The 21596-nt window shown below is 42.8% G+C and overlaps 1 protein-coding gene across 1 annotated transcript; it reads left to right on the top strand.

Moving 5' to 3' along the window:
- The first annotated feature begins 285 nt into the window (after positions 1–285).
- Positions 286–20978, top strand: LOC121346482 (putative bifunctional UDP-N-acetylglucosamine transferase and deubiquitinase ALG13). Its single transcript, XM_041424338.1, has 22 exons — positions 286–426; positions 748–831; positions 1545–1595; positions 2323–2369; positions 3298–3370; positions 4713–4794; positions 5152–5332; positions 6036–6111; positions 6802–6910; positions 8110–8174; positions 9055–9155; positions 9761–9885; positions 10560–10794; positions 11230–11401; positions 13352–13484; positions 13718–13753; positions 13887–13942; positions 14936–15107; positions 16324–16446; positions 19540–19580; positions 20423–20606; positions 20713–20978. The coding sequence occupies exons 1-22, from the start codon at positions 286–288 to the stop codon at positions 20976–20978; spliced, it is 2553 nt and encodes an 850-aa protein (XP_041280272.1).
- The last annotated feature ends 618 nt before the right edge of the window (positions 20979–21596 follow it).

The raw sequence follows: 21596 nt of genomic DNA, 5'->3' as shown, positions 1-21596 counted from the left end.
TTAGCCAAGGCAGGTGCGGGACGAGCCGCTTCCCGCGGCTTGGGATGCGCACCCACTCCGGGAGCCGGGCACTCTAAAAACTGTCCTGAAACAACCTAAAATGGCCCCCGCGGGGGCAGCTCCAGCGGGATCCGAGGGGCCGGGGCCGGGGCCGGGCTGTCCCGTCCCGTCCCGCAGGTGGGCGCGGTGCCTCATTAGCGGCGCCTCATTAGCCGCGGCCGCGCGCCCGGCGCCTCGCGCCTCGCCCGCGTCTCCGCGCCTGCCTCAGCCGCCCCGGCCGGGAAGATGCACAAAGGCTCCAAAAAGTACTTCGGGCAGAAGTCCTTCAGCGAGGTGGCCATGGACGAGTACCTGGGCAGCCTAGGGCTGTACCGCAAGATGACGGCCAAGGACGCCTCCTGCCTCTTCCGAGCCGTCTCGGAGCAGGTGCGCAGCCGGCCGGGCTGGGGGCAGCCGGGGCGCCTCAGGCCCGGGGCGGGCCGGGGCTGCCCCCGGAGAGCTCCTGGAGACCCGGGCGGGTCACCAGAGCGAGGTGGCGGTAGCGGGGTTGGGTGGGAATGGCTGGGAACGTGTGTGGGGATGGTTGCGACCGGTTCTGGCGCTTGGGCTCCCCTCAGGTGTCCCCAGGTGTCCCCAGCCTCTGCACCGCCTCCTGCTGTGGTGGCGTTAGACTGGAGAGTTCATGCCTAACGCGAGGCGCAAGTCAAACTCTTGACGTTTTCTCCTTTATTACCGTTATTTTTCCAGCTATTTTCATCTCAAATTCATCACGCAGAAGTTAGGAAAGCTTGTGTCTCGTTTATGAGGCAGCACCAGTCGAGGTTTGAATCCGTAAGTGCCGTGTGTTCTGTGTCTAAGCCGGGTGCGTGCACTTGGGAGGTGCTGTGGGAGGGGGTCGGTGGTTTGGCACCGAGAGCAGGATGGTTTGTCACGCTTGCTGCTTGAAAGACAGGAGAAGAGGCTGAAGGCTGCTTCCTTGTGCTGAGTTGCAGTTGCACAAGTTTTGACTTTGGTTCTGAGATTCTGGAAACACGTTACTAAAACCTAAGTAGTGAGTGGGGCAAGTTATTTGTGTAGTATATTCTCTGTGGGGTGACCATTGCAGAATTTAGTAGGTGGGAAATGTGTAGGTTTTTGGAGCAAGAAATTAATAACCAAAGATGCTGGGAAATTCTGGAATAATTATGTAAAGTTGTGGAGTTTTGAGGTGTGGTTTTTGGCTGGTTTTGTCTGTGGCAGTTTGTGTGTGTGGTGTGGTATTGTAGGGTTTTGATGTGTTTTGGGATTTTTCTTTGTTTTCCCTGTAATCACATTTAATTGCTTCATCTTATCTTGGAGGGACTTGAATATTACTTGGACTCATATCCTTAACATTTTTTCAGGATTTCTTGGTATTCATTGATACCCCCAATCATTCTTATGTTCTGCATGCTTTGCCCCCTCCAAATCAACAGCTGGTAGCTGTTAAGTAGTCTTTAGATTTAATTTTTGCTTTCTAACTGCCAAAGTTTTTATATCTGTTTTCTTCTTTGTTTTGTCAAAAGTATGTGGAAGGTTCGTTTGAGAAATACCTAGAACGACTAGGAGATCCAAAGGTAAGCCTGATCTAAGACTTATTAAGAGATTTAAATTTGAAGAGACTAGAACAGTAAGGGGTTTAGGTAGTTATTTAAAAATGTGGTTATTTGAGTTTGTGGGGTTTTTTTAGATAGACCCAAATCTTGGGGAATCAATTGCGTAAGTAACACTTGGGGTTTGTACTGATAAATGTAAATAAAGTGTACATGTATAAACAATACCAGTTTTAGTAGGGAATTTGCATGGGTCCAAAGGAGCAGTCTCTGCAGGGTGGACAGTAAAAAACTTATTCATAACTGTAGCTCTTCAAGAAGAAAAAAAGCAAAATATGTGGAGCGTGCCTTAAATGAAATTTCTGTCAGGATTTACAATCCCCTGCTTCTTCCTTTAGTGTTCAGAGTTTTATTTCTTTATTCTTTGACCAGTAACCTTGGTGAATGCAGCAGTTTCTGAAACAAATGTGGATTTAAAAAAAAGTATTTAAAGTGATGTGTTGGAGCAGCTCTACAGCAACTCAGTCTTACAAATTTTGGTAATTGTGGCCACCCCTGTAGCAGACTCCTTTTACCTCACTCTCCCCCATGTCCTTATATCTCAACTTTCAGTGCATTACTGCTTTAACAAACTGATGATTTTGAACAGGTATTTTAATAGTACAGGATTTTAGTACCACAGAAATGTAGCATATAGTTGTTGATGTTTAGATTCTTCTGCTATCTCACATAATCTCCTAATATTGCATAGGAAAGTGCTGGCCAGCTGGAAATAAGTGCTTTATCAATGATGTACAAGTAAGTACCTCCTTCTTAAGGTTTACTTTGTTTTGCCCTTGGTGTGAGGGTTCTGGCCCCAGAACTTTCTGTGTGTTTGCCACTGAGAGGTGAATGTGTGAAACGGGATGAGAAATGTTTCTCTAAAACTTAATTAACTGAGATGTAAATGGTGCCATCACAGCCCCTATTCCAGTGGGGATTAAGGGCAGGGTCAGTTTCCAGAGATGCTTGCTTGTTGTCTTTTTGCTGATATTAAACTTGAATGTCAAGTGTTTGCTTCTAGTGGCTGAAGACTGGAAAATGGGGAAAACTAAGGAGCTGTGTGCAGTGGAAACACTGTGTGGTAGTTACAAGCATGACTAAAACTCATGTAGGCGTTCTTGAAAGTTCCAGAAGCTGTTCACACACACCTGGTGTGTGAACACTGCTATTTATTTCAGAGGTAACACAGAACTGTGCAGGTGCTGCTGTCTTGCTGAATTAAGCTAATCAAATGCTGCTATCTGTAAAAAGCAGTCTGGCTCTCTAGTGGTGGGAAATAGAAGCCTCCTTTTGCAGGCTCATTGTCCCAGTACTAAAAGAATGACTGAAGCTCGGCAGGAATTACTGGCTCCCAGCACTGAGGTTCTAGTCCTTTTGCAGGGTGCCTAAATCACTTAGAGTGAATAGTCTCAGTGTCTGAGCACCCTTCTGTAAGTATGAGTGCTTGACTTAATCTGTGAGTAAACGCAGATCGTGGTCTTTCACAGCTAATTTTTGTTTTTTCCTCAAGATAGGTTTGCTCATGTGGCTATTGCTTTATGGTAGCATTCGTTTATCAGGGAAAGTGCTTTGCTTGATTTTTCTGTAAACCAACAGCTCTAAACTGATCCCTGGAAACTTCTTCATGACATGGCTTTACTGACAGTGTGCTCTTGCAAGCTTTGTTTTCCCTCTGCTTACCTAGGCGAGACTTCATTGTGTACCGGTACCCCGGGAAGCCGCCCACACGTGCTACAGACAATGGCTTTGAAGACAAGGTCAGTAGAAGTGAGGGCCATTTCCTTCTGGTCCCCTGCCAGTCTGTTTCCTTACTTTTCCTGAAGCTGGATGAGTTGTGCAATTTTTTCCCTGAAAAGGGGAAATTAGTGGGAAGAGATGACTGTAACAAACTGGTTTTTGTGATGTACAGACTGATCTCAGTTCAGAACGGGAGTTACTTGCACAGGTTATCTACATCAGAACTACTGCTGGGGGCAAAAGGAAGGAGCCTAAAGGACAAATACTGTGTATTACCTTGGATCTGACCCCTCTGGTGCTTTCTGGAGCTGTGTAGATGTGGGTGCACAATTATGTGGCTGCTTCAGGCATGATTCCAGTGAAGCTGCTGCGGTGTGGATTTCAGTGTGGGCTGCTAGATTTGCCGAGGTGGTCAGTCTGCTCTGAACCTGTGCTGCTGCAGCTGTTACTGATCTGTTGATGAGCATGCTTGAATTCATTACATGTGCTTCTTTCTTCATCTACACTGTTTCCTGTGTAGCTTAATTTAATTCCAGAATGAGCTGAGTTTAAAAATCAAACACCACCGTCTAAGTGCTCAAGGCTTTCCCACCAGAACTCTCATTAAGTGTTGGCAGCTGTCGGGCATTGTACTGTTGAGTTCAGGCAGCAGCTCCTTCTGGTGTTGCTCCTCTCCTCACAAGGGGAGAGCTTGTGTTGGCAGAATCCACAGAGCACCCAGAATTAAGAGTCCTGGCATCTGGGTTCCTTCTGGGAGCTGATTTTCTGGGAAGCATCCTCACTGGCAGTGTGCTGACAGCTGCCTCAGGGCTTCTGCCCGATGCAGTTGGCTGTGGCTGTGTGCCAAGAAGTTTGGTGGCACATGTTTACATGATGTGTTAATGCATGTGTTGCAGAAAGCATCTATTCTGCTTCTTAAAAGCAAGTTTTTAAGGGCTAGAGAAGTAAATGCTCTTCTAGTCTTGCAGGCAGAGAAGGATGAAATGTGACTTTGACACTTGGGATAGTGAGTCTCGAGGTGCTGCATTCAGTGGGTTGTATTTATTTTACCTCCTGAGCAAATGGTGGTCTTGGAAACAAACTCCCATTTCATGTTCAATACAGCAGGATGTACAGATGGGTTTTTTTCTTTCTACGATACAAAGTTACTTAGAGACTTTACCTAATTTTGGTTTTGAGCTGATGCTACGGCTCAAAAAATGGTCAGTTTTTTCACATTTATATTGAGAATATTTACTGTTTTCTTGGTGAGTTGGTGTCAACTGTAGAATAAAAGAATAACAGAATTTACTGAATTCATCATAATTTATTGGATTACATCATTTCAACCTTAAAACTTTTTTTTTTTTTTAATTTTCCCAGATTTTACTGTGTTGTTCCGGTAACGGCCATTATGACTCTGTGTATACAAAACAATTTCAGGAAAATGCTGCCATTTGCCAGGGTAAACTTGAAATCATTTTTCTGTGGAAGAGAATTGTGTGTTTTCATATGTTTAGAGGCAGGGTTTGTTTCAATTTTCAGGGGTGGGGAGAAGAGAGATGGAAGCTGACTTCTGGTATATTTTTATGCATAGATTAATTTTTTAACCTGTTAAATGGGTTTTGGACCAAATGACTTCCAGAGGTCACTTATTCCCAATTTGGTCCCTAATTCCCAGTTACTTTATGATCCTGTCCTTAACTGCATTTGATGTCACTACTGCCTTGTAACAGTAGATAATATCTGAAGATCTGCCTGCCCTAAACTGCAGGAGTTCTTATGGATCTCATATTATCGAGCTTTGTGTTGGTTTGTTCAGCTGTATTATATGAGATCCTCTACAAAGATGTGTTTGGCATGGATGAGGAAGAATTAAGGTCTGCAGTTGAGGTGTTTCGAAGTGGATCCAAGAAGAACAGAAACAGTGCTCCTGTAGGAAGTGAGGATGCAAACTTTGGTTGTCTCCATGAAAAAGTGCCCCGAAATCCATCAGAAAAGAGGTAGTATGTTGGGAAGGGGATCTGGTAAGAGGAAAGCAAAAAAAACAAACCTACTTTAAAACCTTGCAGAGGACAACTTTTCCAAGTTTCTATGAATTTTTATGGAGTATTAACTCTTCTTTTCCTGTGTTACAACACAAACACAAAGCTCGAGTATATTGTGGAAGAGAGTGTGCTTTTCTTGGAGCTGGGAAGTGCCACATAATTGACTGTCCTCTGCTGCAGGCTGTGTTATAGCTGGGTGTTACTCTGTAAAATGACAGCTTATTTGTAAGTAAAATTGCTCCTTATTCATTAGAGCTTTCTTATTTTCTTTTAATGGGAGACTTATTACTCTTCTAAGCCTCCATAGCTCTGAAAGGCTTGAGAGCTGCCTCTGAATGCTTGCAGACAACGTTGGTTTGATGATACCTGGCACAGAGTGTCATTTTGTCCTTGACAGTGCAAGAATTCAGTCAGTGGGATCCCCATCATCCTTTCCTAATGCAAGCAGTAGCCCTCATTAGGGGTGGGTATTGGAACAAGCAGAGGTCGAGTTCTTAAAGCTTGGAAAAGGCTGGTCCTGCACTGCATTGCACCTGGCTGGTGTCTAAGGCAACATGTGCCACTTGATGGCACCATGGTGCTTTTTCAGGTCTGAGCAGTTAATCCTGGCTAGAAATTGTGTGTTGTAGCTTTTGTAATCTTATTTTCAATTTTTTAGACTGGACGACTGGGAAGGCAATGATACTGAGAATCCACAGGAAACCAAGTTCAAACAAGGCATTGAAGAACAAAAGGTTTGGCAGTTTGGGGAAAAATCCTTATGGTTTGCTTTTGGGGTTTTTTTCCCTGTTACCCTTGTTAGGGCTAAATCCTCTTTACCACTTTGTAAAAATGTATTTTTGGTTAGTAGGTGGCTTATTTCTTCCATCTGCTTGTCTTTTGGTTGTGTCCTTGAGTTTCTCTTAAACTGGAAATGGCCCTTTTACTTTCTGAAATTCTCTAGTCCTTCTGTAGCTGATTTTTAATTCCTCCAAAAGGTGGAGCTTAGCAGATGTTTCTGGATTTATTTGTTTTTTCCCAGAATATGGTTTAAAGTAGTTTATTTTTGTCTTGAACATAGTATAAATTGCTTCAGAATTTTGTTCTGTTTTCAGAGTTCAGAGTTTTCAGAAACTGATTGTCACTTTTGAAGCTGTGGCTTCATTGGTCTGGTTGGCTTCCTTTGGTTCATTTTCAGTACAGAGCAATGCCCAGTGTTACTCTTGAGCCTTTCTGCTTTCCAGAGTCAGTTTCCTCAGCACCTGAGTGCCTGGATTTGTTTTCATACTCTTGAGTTTTGGTTTTTAGGGAAATGCAGTGGAAGTGAAAATTTTGGAAAATAGCATCTGTACTTTTTAAAATGATACACAGATGCTGGCAGAACAGAGACTGTGCTGAACACGTGAAATGCACTTTTTAATGCTCCATTCAAATTCTGTTTTTAGCCTCCAGAAAATCCTCCAAAGATGCCTGTTCCTTATAAAGTGCTAAAGGCACTGGACTCTACCATCTATCGAAATGTGGAGTTTGATGTTTGGCTGGACAGTAGAAAAGGTATCTTTTGAAAAGGGAAAAAGCCAGAAAACTTTTCCTGTAGGAGGGTTAGCATTAAATTTATGAATCTTGAGTCCTGTCACCTGTTTCTTCACAGCTGAAATGTGAAGGGCACAGGTGAACCCAGCAGATAGCTGTAGGTAGGACATGTTCTTGGTTTCCTGTCTGGCATTCAAAGTACAAAAAACCCAGCTTTTGATACTGTATAGTGGTACAAGGTTGCTAAAAATCTGATCTCTGCTACTCACTGACTGTACACAGGAAATAGGAGGATTCAAAGCAGAGCACAGAACTCTGTTGCCATTCTGTTGTATTGGAAAGCATTCAAATGTGAGAGTTTTTTGTTAGAGCATGTGTGCAAAAACTTCTTTTTAGAGCACGATTTTGGCCTCAGAATTGTATAATAATGAAGATCTCAAATTTAGCATTGAGATCTGTCAGATGAGTTTTTCTCCTGCCTCCCAGCCCTCCTGGGCTTGAACATTCTGCAGAGATTTTGTGGTTCTCGTGGCTTGGGAAAGGTTGGCTGCTTTTTGGCATTCACTGTGGCTGATCTGTAAAGCAAGAAGTTACCAAGAAAGATAAGTTTTTAAGTGATACTTGATGTCTGACCCAAAGTGCTTTGCATGCTGAAGAACTCCAGCATTTCACCACGGCGTAATCAGTAATGAGGATCATTAAAATTCTTGGAACAGAGTGTGGTAACCAATTATCTGTGTAGAATACTGACGTGCAGAAAAGCCAGGCAAGGAACGGAGTAAAAAAAGCTGAAATCTAACAGCAAGGATACTTTAGGCAACGTTAGCTTTTCCTGGATGACATTTCATGTTTGCCAAGTGCCACCGGGACTCTGGCAAGATAAGAGATGTCCAACATTTTTAATTCCAGGATTTATATTAAATGCAGGATTAGCTCTGTGCCACCACAGAAGCTGCAGTGTTGTAGTGCTGCTTGCTGCATTATCTGGCTGTTGCTGGTCTCATGTGACTTAGCCTGGTTATAGTCTATTGTAAGAACACCTAGAGTTACTCCACTGTTACTATGGGGAATATTCAGGTATGCAGAGGAAGTATTTAACTCAATTGGCCTATAAATTGTAGTTGGCTGCTGTCATGAAGTACTTGTAGGTTATGTGAAGAAAGAGCAGTAGCTTAAAGGCTTTTTCCCCCCCATTTATTTATTTATTCATTTCTTTTTAGAGCTTCAAAAAACTGACTACATGGTGTTTGCTGGGAGACAGTACTATTTAGGAGATAAGTGTCAGGTTAGTACTCAAAGGAGACTCAGTTATGATCAACTGCTAAAACTACTTTAAATGGACTATGATAAACCAAGAAATCATTTGATTTCATAGACTTTTCTAACACTTTTCTCATTCTCTTCCCTGTAAATGTTCTTTTAAATGTAATTTCTTTCTAAAATCTACCTTTAAACTTGGTAGTATGATAGAAAAGCAGTTTGGGGATTCAATGTAAACCAGTCATGCACATTCTGAGCGTGGAAGTTCCAAGCAGAGCTCAAAATGCACAGGGGGTGCTTTTGATGTAGTTATCTTTGAATTTTTCACTTGAGCTAAGCAACAATTCTGGGTAGTCTTTTATCTTTCTCAACAATGAAGTAGCAAAATATTTTTATAAAATAAAAAGGGAAGATCTAAAAAGGGAGGAGTAGAATGATCTGGACAGGAGATGCTGAAAGAAAAGTCAGTTTTCTTTGTATTCTGATGTCATATGTAGTGATGGCATTTTTTTTACCAATCTTTAAGGTAGTGCTAATGATTGACTCAGTGATTTGTTTCTTACTGAGCAGAGCTTTCCTTTTCCTACTTTATCTTCTGTTCTCCTTGAGCTCTTAAATAGCAGTCTTCCTTGGCACTTATCTGCTGGGCACAGGGGCTAAAAATAAGTTAGGGAGCTGGTATCTTGCCTCTCAGTTGCTCACAAGACTGATTTTATTTCTTTTTATCCTCCCTGAAGTTAGTACAGCACTCTTTATTTTGGTTGCTGTTTTGAAGAAGTATTTGAGACTCCTGGGCCAGCTCACTAACATGGGACTGGCTGGGAGCAGCCTGTGCTGTTAGTGGTTTGTGGACAATATTCTGATGCAGTTTAAGTTTTTTAGAGCTTCCCTTGTTCTTTCTCCAGGTGCGTCTGGAACCAGGAGAGAAGTATTACAATGCTCACATCCAGGAAGTTGGACAGGATAGCAACACATTGACTGTATTTGTTGAGGAGCTGGCAGAAAAGTAAGGAGTCTGGTGATGACTTCAAGTTTAAACTCTTTCTGCTTGAGGGCTTTGGTTTTTTTTCCTTGGAATTCTAATGACTAAAATCATTATTGTAATGCTTTCTGTGAAATCTTGCTGCTCTTTCTTCACTGGAATGTAAAAGTGTTCATTACAGTTTGGGCTTAATTCATAGAGAGAAAATTGCCCTCTGCTGTTGGGTTTCTCTGGAGTTTTTATTCTGTACCCAAGCAACGAAATAATTGGCACTTCTGGTGAATCTAATCACTTTCTCCCCCTTGCTGTTCAATCATTCACCCTTTTTCAAAGCTGGGATTGACAACATCCTGCAAAAATTCTGTGTTGTCCCCTGCTTTTAAGTGTACCTCTGGAGGCACCCAAATGCAGGCGGGGGAGACAGACTTGACCCAAGAAATAATGGTGTTTAAACTAAAGCCTAGCTTGTCTTTTCTTATTAAACAAGTAGCAGTAATGTGTGCTTGGTGCCAGAGAAACAGATTATTTATTTTCACAAGCTATTTTGTCTCTCTTGGTATTGCTTTAGCTTATGTTAACGTGCAGAGTCTATCCCTGGGGCACTGCTAACATGGGTGTCCTTCCTGCAGGCACACAGTTCCTTTGGCAAACTTAAAGCCAGTGTCACAAGTGGCTCCTGTCCTTGCTTGGAATATGGCTCACAACAGAAGAGGAGCTTATCAGAAAGTAACAGGTGGACACTTCTCAGGAATAGGTTTGTACAAGGCTTTCAGAAGCATTTCTTCCCTGGGGAAGTAGGGGAGTTGCTCATGAGAGTTGTAACTGTAGCATTTGATATTGGATGGGCTCAGTTCACCCTGTGATGTAAAATTTGGCCACTGTGGGGGTTTGATGGAAAGCTGTCTTTCAGAGAGGGATGAATTTGCCTTTGCAAATGAGCACATTTATTGAAATACAGAGCAAATTTGGTATTGCTCAAAATTGCCCAGAACAAATTTGCTACTTGAGAACCATCTAAAAGACATGTCAGTGAACCAGAGCTTGTCTGACCAGCATTAGCAGAGATGCATGGATGGACCAGGGACCCACTTAAATATGGGTTCAGTTTAATTTGGAGGAGGAGTTGTGAGGTTTTTTACTTTTATGAGTAAATGCAGCCTGCATAGAGAGGTTTTAACACTGAGTAGTGGTTGGATCAGCTGAGGCTGGGAAGGTACTCCCATGTCAGATGCTTGTATCATGTAGAATTCCTGTTTGATCCTTTTAAAGAGGGGTCTGTAGTGTCCATATTTACAATACACTTTTTATGGAACAGGCCACTGGCTTTCTTCACTATGGGTTCAAATATTAATTCTTCACTTTATCATTTGAGGCTATAGCTCAGGTTTAAGGTGTAAATCTCTTTTCTGCCCTCAATGGAAACCGCAGAAATGGATATGAAAACACGGAAGAGGATGCTCAAGAAGGTCCGTGGGAAGGAAGTGTTCATGGCTGTGGCTTACAGCAGGGGACAGCCAGTGCTGCCGCCCAGGCTGCAGCACAGTCCTCCCTCAGGGCGCTTCCCTCCCGTCCACTGCTCCCAGGGAGGTGCAGGCATGGCACCCTACAAACCCTATCACCAGCAGAATCCTCCCAGACAGCACCGTGACTCTGGGATGCCGAGGTAGGAAGCTTTGGAAACACGAGTTGGCCGCTTGTTTCTGTTCACTCTTGCTGCAGACTGGTTAGGAGAGAATTTATGCTGTTCAGGTAAAACTACAGCTGGGAGGCACTTCTGGTAGTTGCACCTTTTCCCCTTTCAACTCAGGGGTTCTGCCTGTTTTATAGACATGCTTGGCTCTCAGATAGCATTCTACCCCAGCCCGGGGAAGAGAGGCTGTCAGAGTTGTCCTGCTGAGTGACAACAAACCTCTTCCACCAAAAATTGCTCTGGCAGGCATTGCGTAGGACGCTGGGGCATGACTTGCCTCTTTGCAGCAGAGTGTGAAAAAGCAGGTTTCTTGGTGGCTCTGCAGAAAGAGCTGAGTTAAAACTGAGCAGCCAAAGGCAGGTGGAAGTGCAGGTGGTGGTGACTGCTCACTCCTCTCCTGTTCCCCAGCTCGTACAGCCGCAGCCGCCGCCCGCTGCCGTGTGTGAACAAGGAGTGCCAGTACGGCTTCGTGCCAGGGGCTGCCGAGGAGCCCCAGGGGCCCGAGGAAACTGTAACTTTCTGTGAAATTGAAGGAGATGACACTGCTTTCCCTGCTCTGCCTGTGAGTTATGAACAAAGGGTAAACTGAAACTCCTCTGAGAGAGGAGGAGGGGGAAACTAAATGCACAGTGATTCTTAACCAAAAAAACCCTGCTGTATATTTAAGTATTCTTGGAGTAAGGTTTGGCAGTGAGTGCATTTTTGACAATGGAAGACTGAAATTAGTCTAGTTCCTGTAAAACCTGCTTGAAACCTCAGTTTTTCTAGATATTCCCTTCTCTGTATCGTCAGTAGCAACACTTGTTTTCTTTTAAGCATATTTTCATAAACATCATCATGTTTCTCCTCTCTTTTGCAGTTTGAAAACAAAATCTTTTCCTCCTGTGCATGTCTGTCTAGCTCTAAACATTGTGGGAGAAAGCTTTTCACTTGTTTGCCACACTATAATTTATCGTTTGGGGAGCAAGATTCAGAAACTGGATAGTGATAGCCTGGGTTTTTTTCCCTCTGAATTTGTAGTTGTGATGTTTTGGATTAACATGTTGATCCTGATGCAGTTTCTTCTGCTACCAAAACAGGAAAAAATTGTAAACCTAGACTTTTCTTAAAGCAGTCTTTTTGTTGAATTGTAGATAAAGTGGCAAAGTGTATTCTTAAACTTTAAAATGCCTTTTTTTTTTTTTTTTTATTTGTAGTCTAAACCTAGTCCAAAGCTGGGAATGCTAAAAAAAATCAATTTATACATAGGTATCTGAATAGGAAAACCGATTAAAAAAAAAAAAACTAAAGTGAACCTGGTATGTTTGAATTTTTTTGCTGTGTTGACGCAGTGAACTATTGTTAGACTCATATTTAAATGAGGAAGAGAGAATATGCTTAGGGCTGTTTCAGCACCAGTCATTTTTTTCTTTGCTCTGATGTACTAGATCTGTAATCTTTGCTCTGATTTTTCCTCCAGAGTGCCAAGGAATAAGGACAGATTATCCTGTAATTTCTTTTTTCCAACATGAAATCAATACAGCTCAGTGGCTTTTTCTCCCCCTTTGCTAGACTTGCCTGCAGCTCTAATGAATAGGTTTTCATGTTCATTCAAGTGACTTCGTTATTGTCAATGCCAAAGCTTTTTCTCTGTCTCTTCCTTGTCTTGTTTAGTAAAGGAATGTGACATTTCCTGGGGAAAGATGCATCTCACAGAGGACTCTGCCATGCTGCCAGAGGCCTGGTGGGAGAATCTTCTGACTTACCACCTCTGCTTCAACCTTGGAAATCTTTCAAGCCTCTCTGAGCACTTTATCGATCTCGTAGTCACCAGTGGCTTCTGAGGAGAGCTTTGAGTGTCACCTTAGCCACCACAAGAGTGAATCAACTTATTTTACTTAAGCATCTCAACCCTACATTCCTCCTTCAGAGAACTGATCTTTTAAACTGGGGTGCAGCTAAAGATTGATTTTAGTGCAGCAGCAAAGGGCATGTAAAAAACTGGAGTGCTGTGGGCAACCTTGGGGTGTGCTGCTCTGAAATAGTCAGGGTTGCACATGTGGATCAACCTAGTGCAGACAGTGCTGTCTGTGCCAGCAGCCACCTTCTGGTTCCACTAATTGTGACTGAAGATGACCTTTCTCCATGGTTCTCCATCCAAAACCAGTGTTTGGATGAACTGATCTGCTGCTGGTGTGGGGGGAATGCTCTAGAATGAGGAATGCACTAATGCAGCCTTGTCTGCGATCTGCTCCCTCCTTTGCAGCTTTGTTAGAGTTTGGACAAAGCTGGCTGAGTTATGGGAGGGAGCAGCTTGACTGCCTGGCATAGGACAATAAAAAAGCTTCTGAATTGCCTTAAGTATGCAAGGCAGAACAGAAGGAAAAGGAAAGAACTGTTTGTTGCATTGGAATGGACACAGAGGTGATGCTTCTTGTAAGCTTTGGTTGCAGCAAGCTGGGTCTGTCAGCCTGGTCCTGTGTGTCTGTCTGTAGAGCGTGGAAAGGTGCCAAATTATTTCTAAATGTGTGCTTATGACTTTGCTTTTCAGAGCCACAGTAGTCATGCTCACATTGTCCATGGTCCAGGGGCATTTTGGGTAGCAAGGAGAGGTCCAAACTCTGTTCCATCCAATAAGCAGACCCTGAGTGCCTTAGAGGAGGAAGAAGAAGCAAGTGAAAATGGTGAGTTCTTAAAGGATTAATAGGCAAAAAAATGTTTAAGAGATTTTCAATGTGCTTTTCGTTGTCAAAAGTAGGTTCCTTGCATCTCCTAAAGGACACAAAGTGAGATGATACTGAAAGCAGGTTATTAATAGATGCACTGAAGTATAATTGCAGTAACTCCAGGTTTAAGCTTTTTTTGCCTTCCCCTTCTTTTCCCCCTGAATCAAAACTTCCTGTTCTTTCCCTTGTAGGGAAATTTCATGAGGAATATATCTATGTATCTCCAGGTAAGTAAAAGTTTAGTCTTTACTGACAGAACATTTGGTCAATGTAATACACTCAATTATGAGGTTTTTATATGTTTCTGAAGGATTAGATTTAGTGCAGCTCTTTTCAATTAATGTTGCCTATGTCCTCCAGATCCCAACTGTGAAACTGCAACAGTGTTTAGTTCAGCAGAGCCTACAGCAAATTTGGTAAGTTTTACTCACAGACTGTTCAGATTAGAGATCTTTGCTGTGTGGAATTCATGAAAACTGTCCTTGGATGCATAGTAGGCTAGAGACTTAATAAAAGAAATGAAATCAGCATTCCTTTATATATTCACCATCCTTTTCCTTCCTGAATGGTGAGGTTTTTATCTGAGTCTGCAAGTACAGTCTGAAATGCACTGGATACAGTAATAATTTTCCACCTTTCCCTCTGCAAAGAGAATTTGTATTTGAGTGCTGTTTACTTTTCTTTCTCTGCTCCAGACAGCACTTGCTTTTATCAAGCCACCCTTCAGGTTATATTCCAGTTAATCTTAGCCCCCCTCTGTGGGACTGGAGAGATCTCATCTGTGGTAGAACTTACCTTGGAATTTTTTTTTTTTAACTAAATCTTTAATCACCTGCTGCTCCACAGTGGATGTGAAAGCAGTCCTGAGCATGCCAGAATAAAACTGTGTTTAATTGAGCTACAAAAGACACTCTGGGTGTATAGTCCATAAAAACAAAACATAGGGGTGTGGTGTATGTGCCTTGTGGCTTCTTTGCCACTGAAATGGACCATGCTTTGCTTTGGAATCCCTTCAGGAAGAAGGGCCAGTCTCTGTGTCACCTCAAGATGAAGTGGCTTCCTACAGCTATCCCCAGAAGGTAGTGTCTGGTACTCTGAACTGTATCTCACACTTCATTGTGGTGGTAACCACTCTGCTTGGACTGTGACAGTTTCTGGGGACTCCTCACAGCCTCTGGCAGCAGAGAATGCAATTCCTTGCAAATACTAGCAAAACAGAAGATGCCTTGCAGGTGTCTGCAACTCTAAACTGGTATTTTCAAGCCAATTTTTAGAGAGTTTGGATGGTTAGTGCCTTTACAGCTAGGATTTACAAGAAGTGAGAATTTTTGAAGTGTGTGGTATCTTCATAGTCTTTGTCAAAGCCAGTTGCAGAGGCAGACTGTTGAATACTCTTGACTCTTTTCCAGGTGTTGGTGAACTCTGCAACAGTTTCCACCTCCACAGATGTTTATACTGCTCCAGCCACAGGTCTCTCTTCAAATTCTGCTGCCTCCACTCCAGCCAGTGTCATAACAGCAGCTCCCCCACAAACAGCAGTGCAGCCTGTCATAGTATCTCCCTTTTCTGTGGGGAGGCCAGGTAGAGTGTACAGACTGCAGCTGTGGACTTGGATTCCAAGTTTTCAGTTACATTTTCCCCTCCCTTCCTTCCCCCTATCCAAAACAAGTGTTAAAAGGCTTTAAAAAAAAAGTGTCACTTGCTTTGGTTTAAAATTGCATAGTTGTAACTTGGCTGCTGGCTTCTTGTTTTGAAGGGGCTGTTGTCCCTGAATTTTTGTGGGAATTGGAGGTCTCTGCTTTGGGTTCCCCCCTTGACACCTTTAACCATTAATGCCAAGTGTTTACTAGAAGATTCTTTCCAGAAGGCAGAAGCTCAGTGCAACTCCCTTCACATCCCCTTTCCTACAGCTAAATTTTCCTCTTGAGTTGAGGTAGCAAGTCTCTAGAATTCTATTAGTTCAGGAGAGTCACTGGCTGGGGTGTTTCAGTTTATTTTTATGACCCTTAGTTTCCTCTGTGCAAGGAGATCAGGTCTGTGGGTAGTCACAGGGTGCACTCTCCACCTTAGGTGCTCTACCTGCTTTGCTCTTGGAAAATGGCAGTTATGTAAAAATTCTGTTTTCCTTTTTGCAAAGAGAACTTCTCCTGTCTTCTGTATCTTTTCATTTAGCATCTAAAAAATCTTCACCTTCCATTCTGCTCAGTTCTGTCTCACTTTTCTTATCTCTTTTTTTTTTTTTTTGTTCCTACTCTGCATGAGAGTTTAGTCAGCACAGTTCTCAAAGCTGTCTGCTCACTGGTGCCAACCTGCTGCTGTGTTAGAGGTGTGGGCCACCTAAATGAATATTTAACAGTTGTCTGTCCAGAAGATTTTTGTCCTGATAAGTCTCAAACCTTCCCTTGTTTTTGTGGACTTACTGTCACTCTTCTGAGGATTTTAAGTGATTAGTCTGTTCTCTGTTGTTTTCTTACATAACTGTCTGTCCTAAAAGTCTAGCCTGCCTTATAATATGAAGAAATAATTGAAAAATACTTTTTTTCCTTTAACTGGGATATACAGCTTTCAGATGAAAGTGCAATTAAGGCTTGAGAGATTGAAGCCTTCCCATCTAGTTTTAAAATTTCTTCTGTACACCTTTCAAAGTGATTGCTGAACAGAACCTTGTTAGAGCCTGCATTTAGGGGCACCAAGGTGTCAAATTGCGTGCTGAATTGTGTAAGTTCACACCTTACTCGTTTGACATACCATGGCAAAGTTGACTTTTTGGGTGACATTTGTTTCCTTCTAATTGTAGCAGTTTCTTCAGTGCCATTCCCAATTTATTCAGCTCCTCTTCCCCCAGTGAGTGAGGTGGGAGAAGCCAGTGCTGTTCTTCCAGCTTACTCTTGTGATCCCAGCGGCAGTGATTTGCCTCGAGGTAATGATGGTATTTTGTATTTTTACTCCTGCTGCTCTCCAGCACACTTCTGACTTGTGTTCTCCTTGGAAGCTTAGCAGAACACCAAGTGAGAATACATAGTGAGAAGAAATTGCTCTCTGCAAGTTGCAGGGAATGAGAAATAATATTATAGATACTTACGCTAAAACATTTTCATTCCCAGTTTGGAACAGAAAGTTTGTATCTGACTCAAATAATGTGATCATTGCAGCTCTAGACAGCACCTTAAATAAATGAAAGCCCAGGGAGAGGGTGCCTGGCCTGTATCACACTTGTTTGTGGCCAAGTAATCACTTTTCTGGTAACTGATTAAAATAAGAACTGTGTATTTATAAGTTGTGCTCTTGCACAGTTCAGTGGGGTATTTTGGTAGTTTTCCTTTATGGCTCCAAGCTGTAATTCTGTGGTATTACAGGCCAGGGCTGAAGTGTAGGCACAGCTAATTCTTGGGTGTGTAGCTCTGTCACACGCTGCCATCAGCTGGGACAGTGTCTCAGGTCCACGTTGAGCAGTGAGGGCAGAGACCAAGCCTGCTGCTTTCACACTGCTGCTGCCATGCTCTGCAGTTGCTCTGCTGGCTCTCCTGTGCCCTCAAATCCAAGGTTTGTTCATCTTGGCTGTTCTGGTTCCCTTCCCTGCTGTGGTAGCATCACTCTGACCCCAAACACACAGAGTTCCTGCTTTCCAGCTTTAGCTGAATGCCTTTAACTGAGGCTTTCCCCGCTTGGGAGAATGGGGTGTGAAGTGTGCTGACAAGAATCTGGAGTGGATGTGGATTAATAACCTCTCCAGACCCTGCCTGCTGCTCTTCAGCTGAGTCAGTCCACATCATATTGGTCCTGTCCTTGGCACGGGCTTTAGGAATTTTAAAGGTTGCTAGTTAACAGTGCTGCATGTAGCCTTTATGTTACACTGCTGGAGTGTAATCTATGTGGCTTTTCAGTTAAGAAACCCAGCAGGTTTGCAGTAGGGCAGGGTGAAATATGTGGGTGTGCTTGATCTGAAGTTCTGTGTGCTTTGCTAAAGACCCTAGGCCTGGTATAGATGGGGAGCAGGATTTGTCACCAGACTGAAATCCTGGACCTGGGATGAAATCCTGCAGTGGGCTGTAGCATTACTTGCATCTGCATTTATTCCAGTTTTCATAGCATCTTTTATCTTGTTTTGATGGCATTTAGGATTTGTCAAGTGTGTTTATTAACACAGTGACCTCAGGTGTCCTGCCCTTGCATGGTGCCTTGTATTTGAAGGAGCTGTTGATAAAAGCCTGCTTGAAATTCTTAAAATTGCTGTGTTCCAGAAACACAGTGTTCAGTACTGGCCAGAGCTTCCCCACAGCACAGAGAAAACTCTATCACGAGATGAAATTTTTATCAGGCATCAATATGGTCTTTATATTTTCATGTCAGAATGGGTAACCTTTTTTTGGGTTAGCTGTTGCTTCATAAGAGCACATTTTACTGAAGATGGACTTGATTTGCAGACATCTAAAAGAGGAATCTAAACAAAAACTGGTCTTCTACTGTACTGGTTTCTTTTCCATCATTCCACAGATGTCAGTATTTCCAGTGTCAGTTTGTCACTTCAGTCTCCCAGCAGTTCCTTTGTACTGTTGCTGCTGCTATGGAAGCAGCTGTTTCATTCAGCTCTTATGCTTGCTTTGCATAGATTTGCATAAACAATTGAAGAACAAAATTGGGTTTTTAAAAAAACATCCAACTTCTTCCAGATGTAGATGGAATTTCAGCTAGATACTAAAAGGTTTGCACTTGTGTAAGCCTTTGAGTTATTTTTACTATTTTATTGGCCATGGTCAGTGTTACAGCCAGACCACCAGTACTTCCAGGACTAAGGAAGGAAGGATCTGTGTGCATTTGCTAAAACAGCTGCATGGATTGTTGCCCTGATGGATGGGCTGAGCAGTAAAAGAATTGAGACTTGGCAGCAGTGACAGAGGAATAAATCCATGTGCATTTTAAAGTTTTGGTTTGCTTTGCTGATGCTTTTGCCTTCCTGCAGCAAAGCACAACTCCAAGTGCCACAGAAACAGGGCTGGGGAAGTGTGGGAGATGGGTGGGCAGGGAAGCACTGTGGAGCCTGGTCTAGGGCAGGGTGGGTGCTTGTGAAGATGGAATATGGTAGCTCTGGAGGTGTTGCTGGGTTGAATCCCTCAGTGGCTCCTTTTGAGTTGTCTCCCTGCTTTCCCTTGGCTTTAGTACAGCTGGGAGCTCAAAGGCTGTGCTGTGGAATAGGTCACTCACTCTGCCTTCAAAGCCTTCAAAGCAAATCTGTATTAAATCTAAGAAATCAATTTTTCTCATGCACAGTTCCAGAACTGCATCATGGGATTAAACACACACCATCTTTTTTTTTTTTTTCCCTTTCAGTGGGTCAGCTTTAAAGGTTTAAAGCTGCTTCACAGCTTTTGGACACTTGGAAATGTGCTTCCAAGTTCAAAACCCTGTTGCTTTTGGAGAGAGGTTTCAAAGTCCCTTCACACACCTGGGACTGTTTCTCAGCATATCACTTACTTGGCTGGGGACAAATTATTCAGCACAGGGAAGAGAGAAGTAAAAGACTCTGCAAGAAAGCAGGGAACTGAGTACCCTTGTGAGGAAGGAATATATTCCTTATTCCTGCCTTCACTGAGCTTAATATAACAGTTGGGGGGACCTAAAATTTGGTGAGAAGCTCTGTGTTAAGTCCTAGCTGCTTAGACAACTTTTTTGATTTTTTGGTAAAAAAACCTGAGTTATCCACTTGAGTAATCAAGATGAATAAACAAAAACTAATGCTGATGTAGTTATGGAATTAAATAATTAATTGTCCAGACAAATGCTCTGCCATTGCACAAACATCTAACTGGATTTAGTTTAAAAGATAAAACTAGTTGAACAACTATTTATATTAAAGATACATTCCTTACCCTTGAAATGTTAAAGAAAAGGTAGTGCTGAAATACTGTTTTTCATTAAGTAAGAATAACTTCAAATAAAGTGCTCTTAATATAAGTTGCTTTTGCTTCTTGGTTTGTATTCCTCTGCTCTTTAATGTCCTGTCCTTTAATTTCAGATACAAAGGTCTTGCGGTATTATTTTAATATGGGATTACAAGTAAGTGCTTTTAAAATGAGTATAGCAATTGCCTGTAAAAAGTGCTGGATTTCCTGACAAATGTACTGATGTATTGAAAACTTTCAAGTGTCCTAAATGTGCATTTTGTGTACTGGACTACTAATATGGATGGACTTTCTTTGTGGAGATTAAAGCCTGGCTCAGGAAGTGAAGTTCTACCTCAGAATGTGAAGTACACCATATTAATTGTTTTACTGTGGGCTGTGGTGGGTTTTCAGTTTTACTTTTAGTTTTTTGGGGGTTTTTTTGTTTTTTTTTTTTTTTAATATTTTGGTGGTGGATAAATATCTTTCTGTTAAGAGAGTGCAAGAACCTGAGCCATTCTTAAGAGAATTTGTGTACTTAGATAAGATATCAAAGCCATTTAGAGATGTGTGGATGGAGTCTCCTAGGATGCAGCTGAGCTCAGACTGGTTAGCATCCTTCATTTCTCTGTGTCCTGGAAATCTGCTCTGCTGAAGCATTCTCTGTAGCAGTAGTTAAGTGCAGTGTCAGTGCTGCTGCTCAGGGAAGTAAAAAGAGCAACAGGAGCTCCTTCAACTGAAGAAATGGGAAATATCTCTGAATATGACAAAGTTAAGTGGGAATCTTTGTTCTCTGTAAAGACTTCAGACATAACAGCAGTGTGGCTGTTGCTGCAGGTATCTTTCCTAGTAGGCTGTGTTGGTTTGATGGGTTTTTCTGTTTGTTTATGTGTCTTAAAGGGCTAGGGAGGAAAAAAAAAAATCACTTTTTCCTAACTTTAGCTCTGAAAGTAGCAGTGGTTTGGAGGGGGGCTGGAGAGTGTGTGGCTGTGACCATGTTTTTCCTTTTCCTGCAAGTATTGCCATCAGAGCTGCTGGCCTTCCATGATGTACGTGCAGCCAGTGCTGCCTCCATCTCCAGTGGAAGTTTACCCAGCATATGCTGAGCCAGCTCCTGTCCTGGATCAGTCAGTGCCCCAGCTCTTCCCTGATGCTGGGCAAGCTGAGGTCCACCAGGTTCCCTTGGAGGCATCAGCAAATGGTTTGTACTTGAGTAATTCTGCCTTCATACTCGTGAAAGCCTGCATAAGAAGGCCATCAGTGTGGCTGAAGTGTGTGAATGTGCTTTTTGTTCTGTTTTTTTTAAGGTAACTTCCAAAACACAGAGCCTCCACCCGTGTCCTATGGGCCAGTGTATTACCCAGTGGTGTCAGACCCCTTCAGCCAGCAGCCTCTGCCTGGCTTTGACTCTGTGGTTCCTGCCTACCGCTACATTGGCACCTGGCATCCAGTAAATCCTCCCCATGGAAATTCCCCACCTGTGGCCAAGGCTGGGAGCTCAGGAGCACCTCCTCAGGTCGGCTACGTGGCCTCCCCTAACCCTGCACCTCCTGATGCACCTCAGGGAATGTAAACCTGGGAGCTGGAGGCTCCTCCTTGGCTGCTCGTTTCTTGTTTGCCAGCTCTCGTTAATATTGTTTTGTGAACGTTATCCTCTCTTAGAGAGTTGAGTCAGTTGCTCAAACTGTGTTCAAATTTCATGTTTCTATTTAGGTTTATGACAAGATGTTGCTTTAGTTGATTAGGAAAACATAGGAGAAAAGTACTGTAGTGCAGGGGACAGCTTGGATACAAGTAGAGAAAGTATGTGAAAAAGCATGCTGTGACTAAAGACATGTTGTGAGGGCTTGCACTGAACACTTAAACACCTGGTTCTGCTGAAGCACTGAACCACTGCCATCACAGCTCGGGTAGACACTGGGCACAGGGTCATTAGAGGGGGACAATAATGTTTAAAATAAGTTGACTTTCTCAGATTTCTTAAGACAAAGCTGCTTTGCCTCTAGTGGTCACATATTTGTCATAGCTGTATTTCTTCTGTCTGACTTCATGGTGCATAGGTTTCATGGCTGTGGGAAGTGTAAGAATAATTTTGATCCGTTGTATATTTGTAAGATTTGTTTTGTGGAAGCTGTTGCACATACGGTGGTGGCCGTGGTGGTTAAGTTGCACTGACAGCACAAAATAAAAG

This window comes from Onychostruthus taczanowskii, unplaced genomic scaffold, assembly GCF_017590055.1.
Source record: "Onychostruthus taczanowskii isolate IOZ18803 unplaced genomic scaffold, ASM1759005v1 scaffold81, whole genome shotgun sequence".
In the NCBI taxonomy this organism is placed as follows: Eukaryota; Metazoa; Chordata; class Aves; order Passeriformes; family Passeridae; genus Onychostruthus; species Onychostruthus taczanowskii.
This window is presented reverse-complemented; position numbering and strand designations above follow the sequence as displayed.

Bases quoted from the DNA above. Each gene is read 5' to 3' on its own strand.
- LOC121346482 (XM_041424338.1), top strand. From the start codon at position 286: ATGCACAAAGGCTCCAAAAAGTACTTCGGGCAGAAGTCCTTCAGCGAG. The intron at 3,371-4,712 runs GTCAGTAGAAGT...TAATTTTCCCAG, and splicing joins ACAATGGCTTTGAAGACAAG to ATTTTACTGTGTTGTTCCGG. The intron at 13,485-13,717 runs GTGAGTTCTTAA...TTTCCCTTGTAG, and splicing joins AGAAGAAGCAAGTGAAAATG to GGAAATTTCATGAGGAATAT.